This window comes from Salvelinus sp. IW2-2015, linkage group LG24 (genome assembly GCF_002910315.2).
Source record: "Salvelinus sp. IW2-2015 linkage group LG24, ASM291031v2, whole genome shotgun sequence".
Lineage (NCBI taxonomy): Eukaryota > Metazoa > Chordata > Actinopteri > Salmoniformes > Salmonidae > Salvelinus > Salvelinus sp. IW2-2015.
This window is the reverse complement of record NC_036864.1, coordinates 11,039,268-11,057,433: the sequence shown is the minus strand read 5'-3', so window position 1 is coordinate 11,057,433 and position 18,166 is coordinate 11,039,268. Positions and strand designations below refer to the sequence as shown.

General features: G+C 41.6%; 1 protein-coding gene across 1 annotated transcript; it reads right to left on the bottom strand.

Moving 5' to 3' along the window:
* Window positions 1-203: 203 nt before the first annotated feature.
* Window positions 204-14,772, bottom strand: LOC111951382 (synaptotagmin-10-like; the record flags this gene model as incomplete). The annotated part of the gene is made up of 5 exons (XM_023969434.2): window positions 204-275; window positions 2,160-2,332; window positions 5,308-5,428; window positions 10,083-10,644; window positions 14,363-14,772. Coding segments are annotated over 5 exons (1,338 nt in total), but the record flags the coding sequence as incomplete, so codon positions are not given.
* Between the last annotated feature and the right edge of the window lie 3,394 nt (window positions 14,773-18,166).

Below are 18,166 nucleotides of genomic sequence, written 5' to 3'. Positions count from 1 at the left end.
CATTACTCTGTAATGTAGAGTCCTGATTGATGATGATTAATGCAATAGGCCTATACGATTAAACACAACCTATAATGCTGTCATCTGGATGAATCGAACGTTGGCACTGGACATTTCTGTCTTTAACTGACAGAATTGTGGTTACTACAGCTGTACACATCTAGTTAATCTGCTATCAGGTCATATGGTTCCATTCGTGTTTCCTATGGAGTTTGTGGAGGTTTGGGGGAAGGACAAGACCCCTGGCTCTCAAAGCTTGTCGCTCTTCCTGGCCACTGTGGACAAAACAGACAATTAACAAGGGTTAGTTCAACAAGAAGTGCTAGGTCTCCAAAGATGCTATTGCTTTGTGTTTAAGTATCAATTTTCTTAAGTACCTGGATTCAAGAAAGCATTAACAATAGATTTTATCCTTCAGGTATTTGATTTAGAGGAACGCCATGTTATAGGCTGAGTAATCCTCCAATTCTTGTTTCTTTGTTCAAGCTAAATATAATGACAAGGCTCTTTGTTGAATGCACAACCACAAGGGGAAATCTTTCCCCATGCAACCGATGGGTCCAAATTCAACTACTCATCTGTCAATAAGGATTTCTCCGGATAATAAAGATTGGAATGTTTCATGATTTTTCAAGGATATCGTCTTGTGTTCATAGACTGTTTATAGATTGGGCTATTAAAACTTCCATTCTCTACTACTCCCGAAGAGCAATGAAAAGGGATGGCTCACCACTACAATATGTGGTCTCCAGTTATGGAACACACCGGAAAAATCGAGCTAGTGCCCCCATCCAACCATCCTGGGTGATATCAGGGCACCAACTCACCAATTACTTTAAAGCTTCTAGTTCAAACTAGCCCTTAAGTTTCTAGAATTCAAATTGGTCTTTGTTCTAGTACAGACAACATCCTTGCATCTTGTCATGCTGCACTATACCATCTCTGTTGAAATTGACAGGGTTATTCCTCCAAGCTCTATGATTGGCTGCAAGACCTCTGGCTTTATCTGCTCTCTCAGAAAACCAGAGTGATGCAGCGAAGCATTGTGGAGCTCTGGAAAGTCCGCAATTGACTTGTACCTCCTCTTACTTGAGGGAAAAAAAACGAACAGTCCTCACCTCTCCCAGGGCATTGCCAGTAGAGTAATGGGCTTCCGGTGGGTAGGCCAGCATCTCGTTCCAGTGTACTCCAGGCCCTCAGCATCTCCCAGTCCGACACACACCTATCACCTCGTTGTGGCCCACCCTGTGGGCATGTGCAAACACACACACACACACACACACATACATGCAATATCATTGATGCACAAAATATATATGACACCTAAAAGCTGAGTGCCTAGTGATGAAATAATTCTAAACTAGGTTTTGGTAATTACAGTGAATTATTGGTAAGTAGTCATGATTATATGTGTATAGCGGCGCTTGCAGGATTGCAGTGAAAAATTCTGTTGATGAAGTTTCACCCGAGTTCAAGTTCAACTCAAAGTTTAGAACTTTACTCATTCCACCTTCAATGAAATGTTTAAAAAAAACAAGTACTTGTTTGTTGACTATATACACTGAGTATACCAAACATTAAGAACACTTTCTTAATATTGAGTTGCACCCCCCCTCTCTTTTGCACTCAGAACAGCCTCAATTCGTTGGGCATGGACTCTACAAGTGTCAAAAAAGCGTTCCACAGGGATGCTGGCCATGTTCACTCCAATACGTCTCACAGTTGTGTCAAGTTGGCTGGATGTCCTTTGGGTGGTGGACCATTCTTGATACACACAGGAAACTATTGAGTGTGAAAACCCAGCAGCATTGGCAGTTCTTAACACAAACCGGTGCGCCTGGCACCTACTACCATACCCTGTTCAAATGCACTTCAATCTTTCACACTCTGAATGGCACACATCCATGTCTCAAGGCTTAACAATCCTTCTTTAACCTGTCTCCTCCCCTTCATCTACAATGATTGAGTGGATTTAACAAGTGACATCGAATAAGGGATCATAGTTTTCACCTGGATTTCACCGGTCAGTCTATGTGATGGAAGAGAGGCAGGTGTTCTGAATTTTATATACTCAGTGTACATGTGTACTGTACAGCATGCTTATGACCACCATATGTGTTGAATTGTGGGGTGTTGTATTCTTAGTGTGTGTCACTCACCGGTTCATAGTCCATCACCATGATGGACAGGCTGACCTGTTCCACGTTCTCTGGGGGGATGTCAAAGATGATGGCCTCGTTGTACACCGGGTTCAATGTGCTTTTCTTGGTGGTAGTTTTCCGCTTCTTCAGCCTCCGTCCGTCACAGAGCAGAGAAACCTTTACATAGGGATCTGTGTGCCACAAATAACATCTCCATGAAGTCAGTCGTGTAGATTGCATGTAATGGCAACCAGTGGCGTGTATTCATGGATGCCAAGGGAAGCCAGGCTTCCCAAAATATTTGACTGATATTTTTTTAATATATCAATGATTTATCTTTCGTCTCTCTGTTTTCATAATTTTCCATCAATTCGCAAGTTGCTGAATCTCACTGAAGAAATCATCAGAGATAGGAAAACAGCACCCCTCTGTCTCAGTATGTGTAGCCCATGTATCTGATGCTGTCTGGACCAAAAGAGTATAACATGTTGCCGCCGTAGCATTTGATTGATGCCAGCAAGCATTTGGCCTCCCTAGWTAACATTAAGCTCAACTGTGGAATGTCCTGGTGCAGAAAAACACCCCCCAAGGGAGGCCAGTTTGGATTTGGCTTCAGACCAAACAAATCACTTCCTAAGCAAAACGTTATTTTCAGAAAAACTTGTCTGTTTCTGGTCTGCTTGTGTTGATATCCTGCAGTAGCTAGCTTGCTAGATCGTCTCTTTCCTAAACCATGGATCGAGATGGGGATTTGGACTCTGTACAGGCCAATGATTATGAAGGCGATTCTGATCTAACTATAGATTAATATGTTGTGCCACTGGCCTGAGACGATTGAAGTTCAATATGTAGCCTAATAGGCGCAGGTTAACTAGCTAGCTAACTTAGCTGGTTGATTGTTGCCAATGCTAGGAAGTTAGGCTACCAGGCATTTTAGCTAGGTAGCCTATGACAACAAAAATATCAAGTGTATTGTATGACAGAGCCATAGACCAATTTGCCAAAATGAAAGAGAGGAGGATGGCATTGGAGTTAGGGTTGCATATTTTCTCTGTATTTTACAAATGTTCCATCCTTGGGCGGTAAATCTCGGTAACCGTGTTCCTGCCATTCAACCCTAATTGGCGTTCAACTAGTCTACAAGTAGGGTTAGTCAAAATGTTTTGTTTAACTTGCGCGCACATGCACGTACACACACACAGACAGAAATCAACACCATGGACTGCCACATGATATTTAGCAACATTGATTGGACTAAAGTGTTTTTGAGATCTTTAAGTTTGTTTTCAGTATATTAAACTAAGCATATATAGCCTTGTTGATTGGATGATGTTTAAATGTTTAAGTTGAAATGGTGCTGGAATAGCAGAAGCAGGGCTCCTGTTGTCTTTGTGCTGACTTGCGGTAACTCTGTGGTTCTAAATCAGTAGTTGTTCATAACTGTCAAAAAAATGTAATTGCTTGATCATGCTGCAGGTGATATAATTGTTTGTTACATTAAATATTTGCTGTGTGGACTTCACCGGACAGATGTTGTTCTCCGGTTTTATGATGAAACGAATGTATGTGTAGTTGAATTTATTCYACCACTGTGTGACTTGTCTTTTTGTTGTCGCGGCCTTATTATATATCATGGTGGCATATGAACAAATGGGTTATAGAGCAAACAACGCAATTATCACAACCGGTTGTAATATGGCTTTTTTACTGGCTTGGCTTGCGCAGTGATTTTACCCACACACAGCTAATGATGGCAACATTCAATTATTMAGTTTGGCTAAATCCAATTATCTTTTTTTGACAAGGTAAGTCAAATGTATCTTCTATTACAATTTCACCACAAACAGTGAAAACACATGAAAGAAGTATCTCCCCGACTACTCTTATCTAAGGCACTGTCACGCCCTGGCCTTAGTTATCTTTGTTTTCTTTATTATTTTAGTTAGGTCAGGGTGTGACATGGGGGATGTATGTGTTTWGTATTGTCTAGGGGTTTTGTATGTTTATGGGGCAGTGTCTAGTCTAGGTGTATGTATGTCTATGGTTGCCTAGATTGGTTCTCAATTAGAGACAGCTGTCATTCGTTGTCTCTGATTGGGAACCATATTTAGGCAGCCATATTCATTGGGTAGTTTGTGGGTTATTGTCTATGTCTATATGTAAGTTGCCTGTGGCTGCACTGATTGTAATTATAGCTTCACGTTCGTTTGTTGTTTTTGTATTGTTTGTTTAAGTGTTCTTCGTCTTCGTTATAATAAATAGAAGATGTATTGTTATCATGCTGCGCCTTGGTCCTCCTCTCTTCAATGTTACGACGAACGTGACAGGCACAGCATGTTGCCTGACGTAATTATGCCTTTTGATTCTTTGCTTGCTCTTTTCGAGCTTAACAGTTTATTATATATTTTTTGTTATTTTACATTTTTATTGAATATCCAAAACATAAAATATACTTGCAGTGAAGCCACTCAACAACTACACCACACCAGTCATCCAACAGACTCCCATTCAGAGCGACACACAGAGGCATCCAGGGTCAACRCCCTGCTCAAGGGCACGTCGACAGATCTCCCACAGCGGCAAAAAAAAACGGGGACGCGAATCCTCCAAGATCCCCCCACAGTTCCCCATAACTGTCCCTCAACCATCCGAGACCCCTCCCACAGTACACCCCACAGAAAAATAATTAAAATAAAATAATAAAAAATAAAATAAATTCCATTTCCCACCCAATGCACCAACAACCAAGAAAATGAACTCATGAGAAAAAAGGAAAACACAAAAGAAAACAACAATGCAAAAAAAGGATTATCAAGGACAACTAAAATCATAACAGCAAGGCCAACTGTATATGTTTGAGTGCTTGTCTGGCACTGTTTACATATGTGTATCCCCGTGTATGTGTGTATTTGAATGAGAGTGTGTGTATATGCATGTGTACAAACACCTGCACGGCGTCAGCCTCAGGCAAACYGGCATTAACTGTAAAAACTCTGCCCCTCAGTGTCATTCAAAYKTACTTTTTATTATGTTTTATTTTGACTTTATTTTTTATACTTTATCTTTCACCATCATTTACAGTTGTCCGTCATTGTTATTCGGAGACCCATTGTGTTTTAAGGCCCAGCCTAAATGGCTGTCAGTTTTGTATTGTTGTTGTTGTTACCTGAGGAGCCAGTGATGTCCATGGCTTTGAGGTTCCGGCACTTGATGACGGTCAGTGTCATCCGTCCTGCTGTGGGCAGGTAGCATAGAGAGTACATGATCTCCCCTAGATCCACACTCTCCTGGAGAAAGACAAGGAGAACACTGCATCAAGGAAAGGGCACTGTTGCTGTAGAATAACTCTTTTAGGAAAGCAATTAGCGCAAATTGATTTAAACAAAGTATGAACACCCAGAGGTGTCCTCAAAACTGAGAGAGAACATTTTCTTACAATGGGTGATGAAACTATGGGTGATGAAACAAATCCAATCTGTAAGCATTACCAACAGAGGGAATGTGTATTCAAAATGGTCGCCCTCTGCTAGTGATTCGCAGGATGTGCAAAGATACAAGTAAAAGGAGGATTGTGATTGGTCACATTCAGGGTTTTAAAGCGCTACCACTTCTAAATATTTTGCTGTGCTCCTAGAAAATAATCTGTCAGATAATAATTGTTGTAATGATTAGGCTTCGCTGTTCCGATACTTCCGAGTGTCCTAGATATTTGTGACCGTGTTGATTGCACCATTACTCCAGAGAAAACTGCTTGTCTCTAGCCCAAACCGTTTAAAAGTTGTGACCCGTATTACCGATGCTACATTTTGTTCCTTCTATTGCGCTTTGGCGATGCAGCTCCATTGGCGGGCCGCATTTTGTATTCATAAACGATGCTCAGACGTTGCATGCATCAACCAATGGTTGAGTGCCACGTCGTCGAATGTGCAGGCTGGCACCAGATTATTATAACATAATGACGTGGTAAACTGATACGTAAAATACCTATCCAGGCGTTGAATGATCTGGCATGCGTCGGCAACACCTGGGCAGATGAACGCGCCCCATGTTGTGGGCCGTTCTTAAACTACTCACAGGCCGTTAACACCGTGTTCAGTCATGTTACCTCATTAGCTAGCTAGCTAACAACCTGGTAACTTTACCAGTGTATCCAAACATTTGGGGGCACAGAAAGAATGGAAAAGGGTTAGCTTCTTCAGGAGATCAATGATCATAGCAATAAATGAATTACAGATATGCAAGTCATCACTGAAAGTCACTGACATTAAAGAGCATCTCCATAGGAAAAAGTGCTTTTTACACAATGTAGAAACCTAATATTCTACAAATTACTGGTATTTGTATCAACATTTTAGCCTTTATCATAAATAAATGTATTTCCATAGTTACATATTCGTTTGTAGGGTACAATATGTGCTTAAAAAGAGTAGTTAGAATTCAAATAGACTCACTAAAGGCTGTGACTCAATCAATTTTAAAATCATATTTTCTGGTACTCTAAATTTTAATGTGGTGCTCCTAACTTTTTAAGATGCAAGGACCAACATTATATATCTTTTTTTAGAACCCAGTTTACATTGCCTCTATGACAATGTCTCTGTATAAAATGGACCATAACTTTAAAACTAACACAGATATATATATATGCTCTACGGATATATCAATATATCGGATATATCAAAGTTCCAGAGTGGGATCTGTGTTAGTTTTAAAGTTATGGTCCATTTTATACAGAGAAACATTTGCCAAATCAAATTTTTTATATTTGCAATATTCATGTTTGTATTTTTCAACATTCATAAATGTATGTAAATTATTATTATTGTTAAATCAAAATACTACTCATATTACAGAGAAAGTTGTAAAGCTTCATATGACACCAATTGGAGCTTTGTAGCGCCTACAGATGAAACACTATGGAGTCTTAAAGGAGGCCTTGGTAAGGCCAAAATGTCACAAATGTTCCAACTTCAATTACTTATTTCTCATGTATGCTTTAGTATACAACAAAGGACCAATTCTATGGATTACATTTTGTGAAAATCCCCAAAGTCATGGTCTTTTTTGGTTCTAGTGTCATGAGGAATCACCTCAATACAATGTGTTTATGGATCAGTTTAGACTGGAGCACTACTGTAGTCTGAGCAAACAGCATCAGATGGGCTGACTTGAAAGAGAAGAACATTACTTGATGTACTGACATGGTGTGCTTGTATTGATACCTAATCGGAGTCAATAAAAAGTCCCCTAAGTTGGCACTCCAGAGATAAAATTTGATTGGCCAACCAGAGAACACAGAGGACTGACTGGGAGGCATCTCACTAGAGCACTGATTGTTTAGTGTGTTTACATACACTCTWWRAAAAAAKKGTTCCAAAAGGGTTCTTTGGCTGGCCCCATAGGAGAACCCTTATTGGTTCCTGGTCGAACCCTTTTTGGTTCTCGGTAAATCTCTGTTGGGTTCCATGTAAAACTCTCCGGGGAAAGGGTTCTACATATAACCCAATAGGGTTCTACCTGGTACAAAAATGGTTATTCAAAGGGTTCTCCTATGGGGACAGCCAAATAAATATTTTAGGTAGATAGCACCTTTTTTCTAAGATTGTAGTTAGAAATAGATCTGTGTGTTCTCGCAGAGTTGCTCTCCATGGACAGAATCTTTACTTGAGATACGTTGGTGCAGTCTTCATCAATGTATTGACATGCAGGTGTTTTACAATAACAATATAACGTGAAACAGAGGATGCCTTCCCAGCCCTAGAAGTTCTGCACATCAAAACAGTGTCAATACCCCCCCAGACCTCCATCCATGGTGTGTTCCAAAGCACCACCCCCACCCACCTTTAACCATTGTGGGATCCAACTGCCTTTGTGTCCCGCACTTTCAATCTCAGCACAGACACCCACACAAACAGCTGCAAGGTGGGAAAAACTCAACGTCTCAAACCGTGACCCTCATAGCAGGTCATAGGTTGTTTTAGGCATTGACACCCCTCCCATTTCCCTGCCTGGTTTCTACCCATGCAATTGACACAAAAGGTCACATGCATTAAAAAGACATCAATCTAGCCCAGGGAAATAGGTTTTGAAATACAATAACATAATAATCTTCAGCTGAATGTGAGGCATGGCTAGGGCATATTAATGTCATTTGTTGTGACAAATTACTTCGTGCAATTTTGCTTCCACATTAAATTGGAAATTGTTTGAATTGTAAATACACAGAGGGTTTCGAATTAGGCTAACCTCTGAATTTCCTGTTTTTTTCTGTTCATATGTAGTTGCATACTCATTTTTTAGAGAATTCAAGGAAGTAGGTAATACAAAGTACACACTACTTTGTTACACCAGAGCACGACATATTGTTGTCAGACAGTGACGAGTAAAGTCACCGTAAATGATCAACTCCAAATACATTGCATAAAGGAAGACACTTTTAAAAGGACTCTCATTAATGTAAATTAAAAAAAGGTGGAATGAAACACTGTCAAAAAAAATGTATGGCAAACTGCATTTGCTATGAGTCATTATCCATTCAAACATCCTTAACATCATTCCCCTCTGTTGGACGGCAGTTCAGGCAATGTGATTGCCCAGAGACATAAACTAAATCAACGCAGGAAGGTGAGATAAAATGATCCCAAGATAGACATAAATAACAACCAAACACCAGACAAAATATATGTCTAACCATTAACAACAACGTAGGGAGACAAAATAGATCTTTGCATATTTACAATAATTACTCAATTTTTCTTCTATGTTGTAGGCAATCTTGAAAGAAGTCTCACATTATATTCAATAGCATAGCTCAATTGTAGCTTTCATAATCAACACTATCAACCACAGTCAAAGTAGCAGTAAACTTGATGTCTGTATGGATGCTCAAGCTTTTGAAAGTGTAATTTCCTCACAGCACACAGTACACATTATGTAACACTTAAAAACTTCCTGGAGACAAACTACACATTGAGGTAAACACCATGGCTGTTGACATGGGATAACTGCATTCATGTCCAGCCAGTCCCCCTCCAATGGCTTAAAACCCAGTCTTCTTTAAACCCACCTAAACCTGCCTGTATAATGTGAAGAAACTGGTGTTACTTGTTGACCAGAGTCAAATAGTACCTGTAGAGGTTCGGGCTCAATTGTGCTTCTGATGATTAATCTGAAATCCACAGTGCACTTTTCTTTCAAGTTTTCCACTCTTGTTCTGTTTTCCACAGTACACCGTTCAGAGATCAACTGATTAATTAACCATTAATCCATCTCCATGACCATCAGACACAATAAATACCACCAAAACACACAATAATATTCATTAACAGAAGCTGTTGAGTAAACAAACTATGATAAAGCTACCGAGGCGTGAGAAGTGTGTGGGCTCAGATAAAACTGCACTATCATACCCAAGTATGTCAGTGAAGKGATAAAGGTGAGGAACAAAGGAGAATTGTGCCCATGGCTATATTTARGTCTACAGTGTGTACTTCAGTTTTCGGAGGTGTTGTGTGGGTGCTTGGATTCTAAATTCACTGCTCCTGGCAATGAGGTTATACAACACATGCAATTTACCAGTCATGTAATACAGTGCTGATGATTCCAGGACTTAAAACCTTATCCAATCAAATAATTCACAGAGACTTGAAAATGTCAAGTGTTTCCTTAAATAAGTCAGATCATGTGCAGTGCACGACCCCATCAGAAACTATGCAAATGTTAACTACGGCAGACTGACCACAGCTCCACCCTGAAATCTACTCCACCATCATTGACATTGACATTTTGAGTCATTTAGCGAACGCTCTTATCCAGAGCGACTTACAGTTACGACTTACAGAGCGATCAGTTGTTGAGATCACTGATCCAATGATCTCCACACATACTGATATCCTCCATGTACTACACCTATCTCAACTAGCTGAGGCCCAGCCCACTCACCGTGGTCGCAGCGTGAATGTCCTTCCACACCACTGCCTCCCTCGAGAGGTCGGAGAGCTCGAAGAGGTTGTCCACCACCACCTCGCCGATCATGTCGTGGCTGGTGAAGCGGTCAAAGTCGTAGACACTGAAGTGCAGTTTGCGGTTGCACAGCTGGTCGTACTCCACGGGGAAGCAGAAGGCCTCGTCGAACRTGGGGTTGAGCGTCTTGCGGTGGACACGCGTCTGGAACTTCTTCTGTCTCTCTGGCAGCAGGTAGATCTTGACGTAAGGGTCGGAGGTGCCAGTGAAGTCCTTGGCCGGCAGTTCCAGGGCCTTGAGGATCGTGACYACCAGCGCCTGTTCCTCGTAGTCGTAGAGCAGGGAGAAGCTCAGCTTACCGCACGTCTCCACCGGCTCSTGGGTCCCGTCCTCGGAGTCCACAGACTTCTGCTTGTAGAGCTCTGGCTTGATGCGGCCGATGCTTACGGTGGACGACTGGCGGATGGGGAGCGTGTCCATGCTGAAGTCCACACTCGTCACGTTCATCTGGCGAGGCAGATGGCGGCGGAATGAATTGTGCCTGTTGAAAAAGGAGATCAGTCATCTACGGTTCCTGGTACCTTTCAATACGCAGGTTTCCATTGACCCAGGGTTATTAGACAAAAGCAATGTCGCAACAATAACAAAACATTGAGACGTAATGGAAACGGCAGCTATAGGTGAAATGTACTAAATATTGACAACATTTTGATCTGTTTGACAGGGGTGGCTGCCATTCTTTTTTCTTGTTGATGAAATTAGTTTACTATTCTTCATAAGTGTTTTTACAATTCCTTGCTTCTTCTTGTAGTTCTAGTATTACTGTTGGTAGGAAAATGTTTGTTGAGATTTTTTTTGACACTTTAATGTTGTTAAGTCATTCTCTCAGCATTAACGAGAAAGATGTTACTGGCTTTGGGTTTAAAGTGATGGAGTTACTTTCTGATTGAACTCTTACGAAGCTCAGAAGCTACGTGACTGAGTGAGTTGTTTTTCACAGGACTTCTTTTGGAAAATAACATTACCTGGGATACCTTGAGCCCAGTTCCATGTACTGATAATGACTTACATACTTTGAGCAAACCACTGTTCTGTACTTCTCCTGGTTGTCACCTAGCAACTGATAACCCCTGTCCCCCCTTACTGACGCAAATAAGAAGATCACATTAATCCGACACGGTCAGTATTGGTACAAATTATACAAATCTGGGAAACACAACACATATGGGATATGAAAAAACATCACATTATATACAAACCTCATATGAAGAGGTGCCTTGCATGTTCTAGCAAATTTTCTGGGACATAATAAGACACAATGTTCTTTGTGAAGAATACTTTGGGAGTCCTATTATTTCAGACAAGGGACATCAATTTACAACCTCCCATGATTCCTACAGTTGTTAGATCATTCAGCGAACGGCATCCAAGAGGATGAATAGTATACACTGGAAGAGTTGATAATGGAGGAGGCTGGCGGATTTCATCCACATTTGCCCACATATTCCTCCCTGTTGTGTCAGCCCTGACCCAGAATCAGCTTTAGCAGGCCTGCCATCCCAACTCCAGTAAAGACATTCTCTCTTTCTCTACCTCTCCCTACATACGCTTCTTCTCCAGAGACACATTCATTATTTTCTTCCATAAGATAACCAATTTTCTGTCCTCCACTTTCTCAATCTTATWGGATCAGGGATGGGCTCTCAGTCTCAATACTCACATTGAATCTGTGTGGCTCAGTTGGTAGAGCATGGCACTTGCACTTGTGGGTTTGATTCCCATGGGGGACTAGTATGAGGAAAAGTACAAGAATGTATACATTCACTACTTTAAGTTGCTCTGGATAATGTTTTTTTTTATTTAACTAGGCAAGTCCGTTAAGAACAAATTCTTGTTTACAATCAAGGCCTATACCAGCCAAACTTTAACGACGCCCTATGGGACTCCCAATCATGGCCAGTTGTGATACAGCCTGGAATCGACCCAGGGTCTGTAGTGACGCCTCTAGCACTGAGATGCAGTGCCTTAGACCACTGTGCCACTCAGGAGCCCCCAAAAATATGGTACTTCTCGCTGGTGTCAGAGATCTCTGTTTCCGCCCGTAAAAAAAGGAACCAATGAAAATGTCCAAATCTTCATCTCTCGTAGGGAGGTAAGTTGTACAGTAATAAAACAGCATGACAAATCCCCAGTCTCATACCACCTGGCGCTGTGCATGGATATAACATATGATGATGTGATGTATTGATATATACTGCTCTGTAGCATTTCATCAGAGATTGGTGGAGGAATGTCTGAAAATCACAATTAGAGTAGACCAGTACATTCTGAACAAGACTCTCTCTCTGACTTTGCCCTTGCCCTTGGACATTGCCTTTGTTTAGAATGTGTCTGCACAATRCATGAGCAGTGAATACTGATGTAGCTGTCGGAGAGGATCGATGTTAACAGAATGTATCTGTTGCTCTTCTCCATGGTAATCACCCGCTCTGCAAGTCACATGGTTGCAAAGCCTCATAGTTTTGCCCTGAAGGCCAGAGTGACACCAAGCGTCTCCTCCCACCTCGTCTCGCATTAATACGTTGTCCACGTCTCCTACAATTGATGCATTCGTGCAGTGTTTCATCATCAAGTTATTCCTAATTACCTGGATGTACTATAGATTTAGTCCTTACTTGTGTCGTGATTGTGATGATTTGTATTGAAAATTATAGGTTCGTGCTTCAGATTCAGCCAGACTGATACATGTATATTTAGATATTCGTAGCCCTTTCCTGCAGTCAAATGACCTAGTAGCCTTATGGGTGGAATGTTATTCATATTTTTCATAATTTCCTAATTAATAAACKTTTTTTTTTTAACAGCTGAAAATCTGGTGTTTCTATGTCAAACAGTTTTGTTATATTTCAGTCTTCTATGATGTATATTAAGTGTAATATTAGGATTCAAACTCAAAACGGAATACATTTCTATATCTGACATGGTACAGGTGTCTTCTTTTTTAAAAGTCCATAACCATGTGTGTGAGGTGTATACTTTTGTTTCAAGTTAGATTTGTATAAGACTACCAAAAAAACACTCTCTGTGTCCCTGATTTAGCCCACTGCAGTAAAAGGTTTTTAAGTGTCTTACTCTGAGAGCACTGGGGAACATACTTTCAAGAGATAAACAGAAACATGATGATAGACCTGCCATTAACYTTACTGATCATACTTTTCAATCATATACAACAAGTCCTCTCCTTCTTTGAATCTTTCCTTATGTTCTTTTTTCCCCTAGATGAAAAGCTTGCAAGAGCATCTGAGGGAAATTCAACTCAAAAAGTGATGAGACACTATTTAATTAGCCCTTTCTGCCCACTTCGTCAGTGTGTAATTCATGAAAAGCGCCAGGCTCGATAAATTGCATCAACGTTCCTAATGACAAACTAAAGCAAGTGTCAATAATGGCTTCCTGCAGGAGATGGAGTGCAGCTGCTCAGTGGGTCTCAGTAGGACGAGCGCCTCGCAGCACGTCAGTTCTCAACCTGCGGCGGCGCTAATTACAGACGCGCTCGTTTAAACACAGTCCCCGAAAACAAAGAGAAGAGCAGCTGATTGTTTCATTACTGGGGTCGCTTACCGCTGTTGCCATGGCAGCGTGACTCACGGCCGCCCAACACAAGACGTGGCCTGGGGTGATTACAGGGTTTGTGTGTGTGTGAGGAGCAAGGGGGTGTGCTGTCGCCCCGTTGACAAGCACCATGGGAGATGTTCCTTCAGGTCATCTACTGAGTGTCCAGTTTAAGGTCATTCGTCACAAATTCTTCTGAACTGTCTTATTGACATTTGTCATGGCTATACTTGATGTGTACGGTTCAAGTGTTATCATTTGCCACTTGATGTCACTTGTTTGAAAGCATCATGTTCATAACCTTCACTCACAGGAGGTTGGTGGCACCTTAATTGGGGAGGACGGGTTCGTGGTAATGGCTGGAGCGGGATAAGTGGAATGGCATCAAATATATCAAACACATGGTTTCCATGTGTTTGATGCCATTACATTTGCTCAGTTCCAGCCATTATTATGAGCCGTCCTCCCCTGAGCAGCCTCCACTGCCTTCACTATAGGTGTGCACAGCTCTGTGCATGCATATGACATAACATAACACAGAAATCCTTGGACCCAGTGCAACCAAAAATGGACACCAACAGAATGTTAAGACCTAGAGACAGGAAAGTGACAGAGACACTACTCTGGGAGAGGTCCAATAATGTTACCTGGAGGACGAGGTGGGGTCGGTGGTCTGCCTCTGAATCTTGGCCTGCTGGCCCAACCTCTCCCTGAGAGCCGTCTGCACCTCAGCAGGGATGTCCGGGGATGTCTGGCTGATCTTCATGGCCGCCTCTAGCAGCTTCACGGAGCTGCAACGCCCGTTCACCTTCACCACTGACACAGGCTTCATCTCCTCCTCCATTGGTGCCACCTTGTGGAGGGGTGTGACGGGCAGGGGGGCCGGCGGAGGGGCCTCGGGGATCCCGACACGGGGGCCATTGTTGACGTGGGACGAGAGGGCCTTGCTCCTCCAGATGGGCCAGCACAGCTTCCAAAAGACAAAGAGAGAGACTACCAACAGGGCGAGTCCACAGAAACCCACGACAACAGCAAGGAGACTGATAGAGATGTCTACGAGCGACCACAGAGATCAACAGTGACAGATAGAAAGAGAGACAGAGGGAGAGAGAGGACGGGCAAGCGATGGACGGAGCGTGACAGACAAACATGGAAGAGAAAAAAGAGAAGAGAGAAAGCAAGCTGTAAAAGAGGAGGCTGCAAATGCCMTCGTTTGGTAAAGATCAGAGGAAGTTAGAAAGTCATAAAGCTTCATTCCAAGACATTCACATGGACAGGACAGATAAATAGCTCTTCATGGCCATATTTGATCAAGTTGACAATTCAACTTTCGGAAACCACAAAACCCTTCCTCTGCAACTATATACAAACCAAGATTTACCACAGGCTATTACAAAATGCATTATGCATTCCATTGTGTGCATGTTACACAATTGTATGGTTTCTGATAATTAAAGTAGGACAGTATACGCCTGTGTGTGGATTGCAATGTGCAGGAGATATGTTCTTTCTCACTGATATTGCACTGCATGATGTCATGTTCTTTGCTGTGTTCTGTCTCCGTGTTATTCTCTCTCCTGTTGCTCATTCACTCTCACAAGGACACTTATGCTTTGTGGTTCCCCATCTCAAAGCCCAAGCCTACATGAAAACAAGGATCCAGATCTATAGGCAACAATCAGTCCACTTTATATGATGTGACACTAAAACCATGGATTTCTTTTTCAGGCTAATAACTTTAACAGGTATGCTAGACTGCTGAGATTTACAATTCATTTGAATTTGTTTGCAAATGTAAGTGTAGTTATGGAAATGACACAAGCTGGTAGGCCTAGGCAGTTATCACTTCTTCAAGTAATATAATACATTGTGTAACTGTGATGTAATTATCACGGATTTAACTCCATTTAGTTTAGAAGAGCAACAATCTACTGCAATAAATGCAATCCAGCAGATTGATTGATTGACTGACAGACTGACAGACTGATTGAATTTCCATCTGTTAGGCTTTTACTCAAAACCAGAGACATTATTGCATCAGAAACAACACTGCTACAGTTTTATGCAACTCACATCAACCCAGAGGGAATAATGACATGTTGTTATGATATAGCTTATTATTTCTGGTAAATTCTACAACAAAAAACACATGTAGAATGTAGAACTGTTTCAACAGCTTATCCAAGCCTTACTATAAAATGAAAAAGGCACTGATGAGTAGGCTACAATATAACTTTCGCCAAATCAATGAGAGAGACATTATCAAGCAAATAAATGGGTTTATTTGACAGAAGGGGATCTATGTTTAGAACATGAACTGTAAGCCAACAGTATGACTCATTTCAGACATGCCGGTCAGTTGGCGCATGGTGGAGTGAATGAATGCAAGATCACTGAGAACACATCTCCTCTTTCAACAAGCTATCGGTCACACACAATCAGCCTATCACACCATCAGATTGCACACGCCAGAACCAAGCACAATGACATGGGAAAACGAGCATACACGGATGCTGCAACAGGTGCAGTCTTTTCCCTTTGCAGACACAGATGTTTCTTTCACCTGTTGAGCGTAGCTCAAAGCGACATGAGAACACAGCACAACCTCTCCATGATTATTTAACATTTTAAACATGTTTTTCCCCTACAAGTTACGCTAGTCCTATACTTAGTCGCACATCTTATATGATTATATCGCAGCGCTTCAAGGGAAAAGTTGAGTCAGCTAAAGTTGAACTTACAACGCATTTTAYTGTTTCAACTCATCATTCTCACACAACCTTGTGCAGCAGGTTGACGCCAGAGAAACCAAAMCATGACAAAATATAGGGATGCAAGCTTTAAGGAGAGGGAGAGGAAGAAAACGTTGCTTTTGACCTATTTACCTGCGCTCCCTTTACCTGGTATGTTGCTCTCCAAGGGAAATATAGCCGAGCATTTCTCCCCATCTACATGCCCCGCTAGACAGAGCTCCGTAACGATCTGAAGGGCCCTTTGGCACAAGCTGAAGTTGTCCTCYGTTCGGACACTCATGTCTCTCCTGTTAAGCCATTGCACGCTGGAGGAGCCGGGAGTGCGGTGATTCATTTGGCCACCTTGCGCGCCGCTGAGTGCAGCCTCTCCGCGCCAAAGATCAGAGCGCACGAGGCGTCCACATCCATATCCACTGCGCAATGCTGGGACTGACTTCCAGCGCGCTTCTTGTGTTTGAACAAAAKAKTCTTCAGCACTTAGCGTCCACCAGCCACTGTCCAATAGAAATGAAGCACCGGTTAAGCAAGACCCTAGTGTTGGAATTACACACTATTGCGCTGACAAATAGCTTATTTGATCTCATTAGATTTGGACTAATACCAGTGAAGCTTGACATTACTTCTGTGAATGCCCACAAGTTCAATCAGAAGCCTGAATAGTCTTCCAAATATTATTCCTGTGCCTAAGGTTTACTATAATGACATCTACAAATACTATTTTAAATTATAAAYCTTGGTTGAATAACAAAGATTAGGCTCCTCAACCTACATTATACTAGTCTTTTTTTGAGAGGACAAATATTCCTTTCAGAAACACACAGTCATGTTAATATCAACCTAATACCAGAATCTTAATTAGCCAACTGAATTACCAAGAGAGCCCACAGATATTGAAAGGGCAAAGTAAGAGCAGTATCAACAAAATAGTCACAAATTGAAATCCAATATGCCAGTACCAGTAGAGTTCAACATTGTAAATATGTGAATTACATATGCAACAATGCATTCAGTTTCACAGCCACAGAGCAATGAAAAGGTTGTTTATTTCATGAATATTATTATCTTTTGGGAACATGCATGGGGCAGTTTTCACTTATTAATGAATTTATGCAATTGCTAAAGTAGGATCCTTTGCCAAGAATCCATAATGCAACACAATGGCAGCTCATGACCAGGAGGAGGTAAGGTGCCACTCAGGCAACGGCAGAGGCAGACAGTCTCCTAGACAACAGGACATTAATAATGAGCAGCCTCCTTGGGAAAAATTAACTTCCTCTATCAGTGTTTGCTGAAACTGTTGAGAGCTATGGTGTATGGGAAAAACTGGCCCCCACATTGTTCATTCATCTCTCTTTCTCACACACACTCACACAAACACACCGTCTCTAGCAGTCTTGATAGGCAAAGTGGCAAATATGTAAATATGGGTGATAAGGCAACTGTCAGGCACTAAGGGCATGATACTAATAGTGTAATCTAATATATTATATATATATATCATATTTATCACTGTTTGCCAACTAAATGGGTAGACAGGGTACCATTCTCTGACAGATTTTCACTGGAACATTCTCTGAACATGTCCTTGATTGTGCCCAAAGGGTTGTGTAATGACAACACTGATTTCTATTTGTGAGACTATTTAGTTTGTCTGTCTCTTTCTTATGTCTTTCTCTGTATGGTCTGTCCCACTGATTG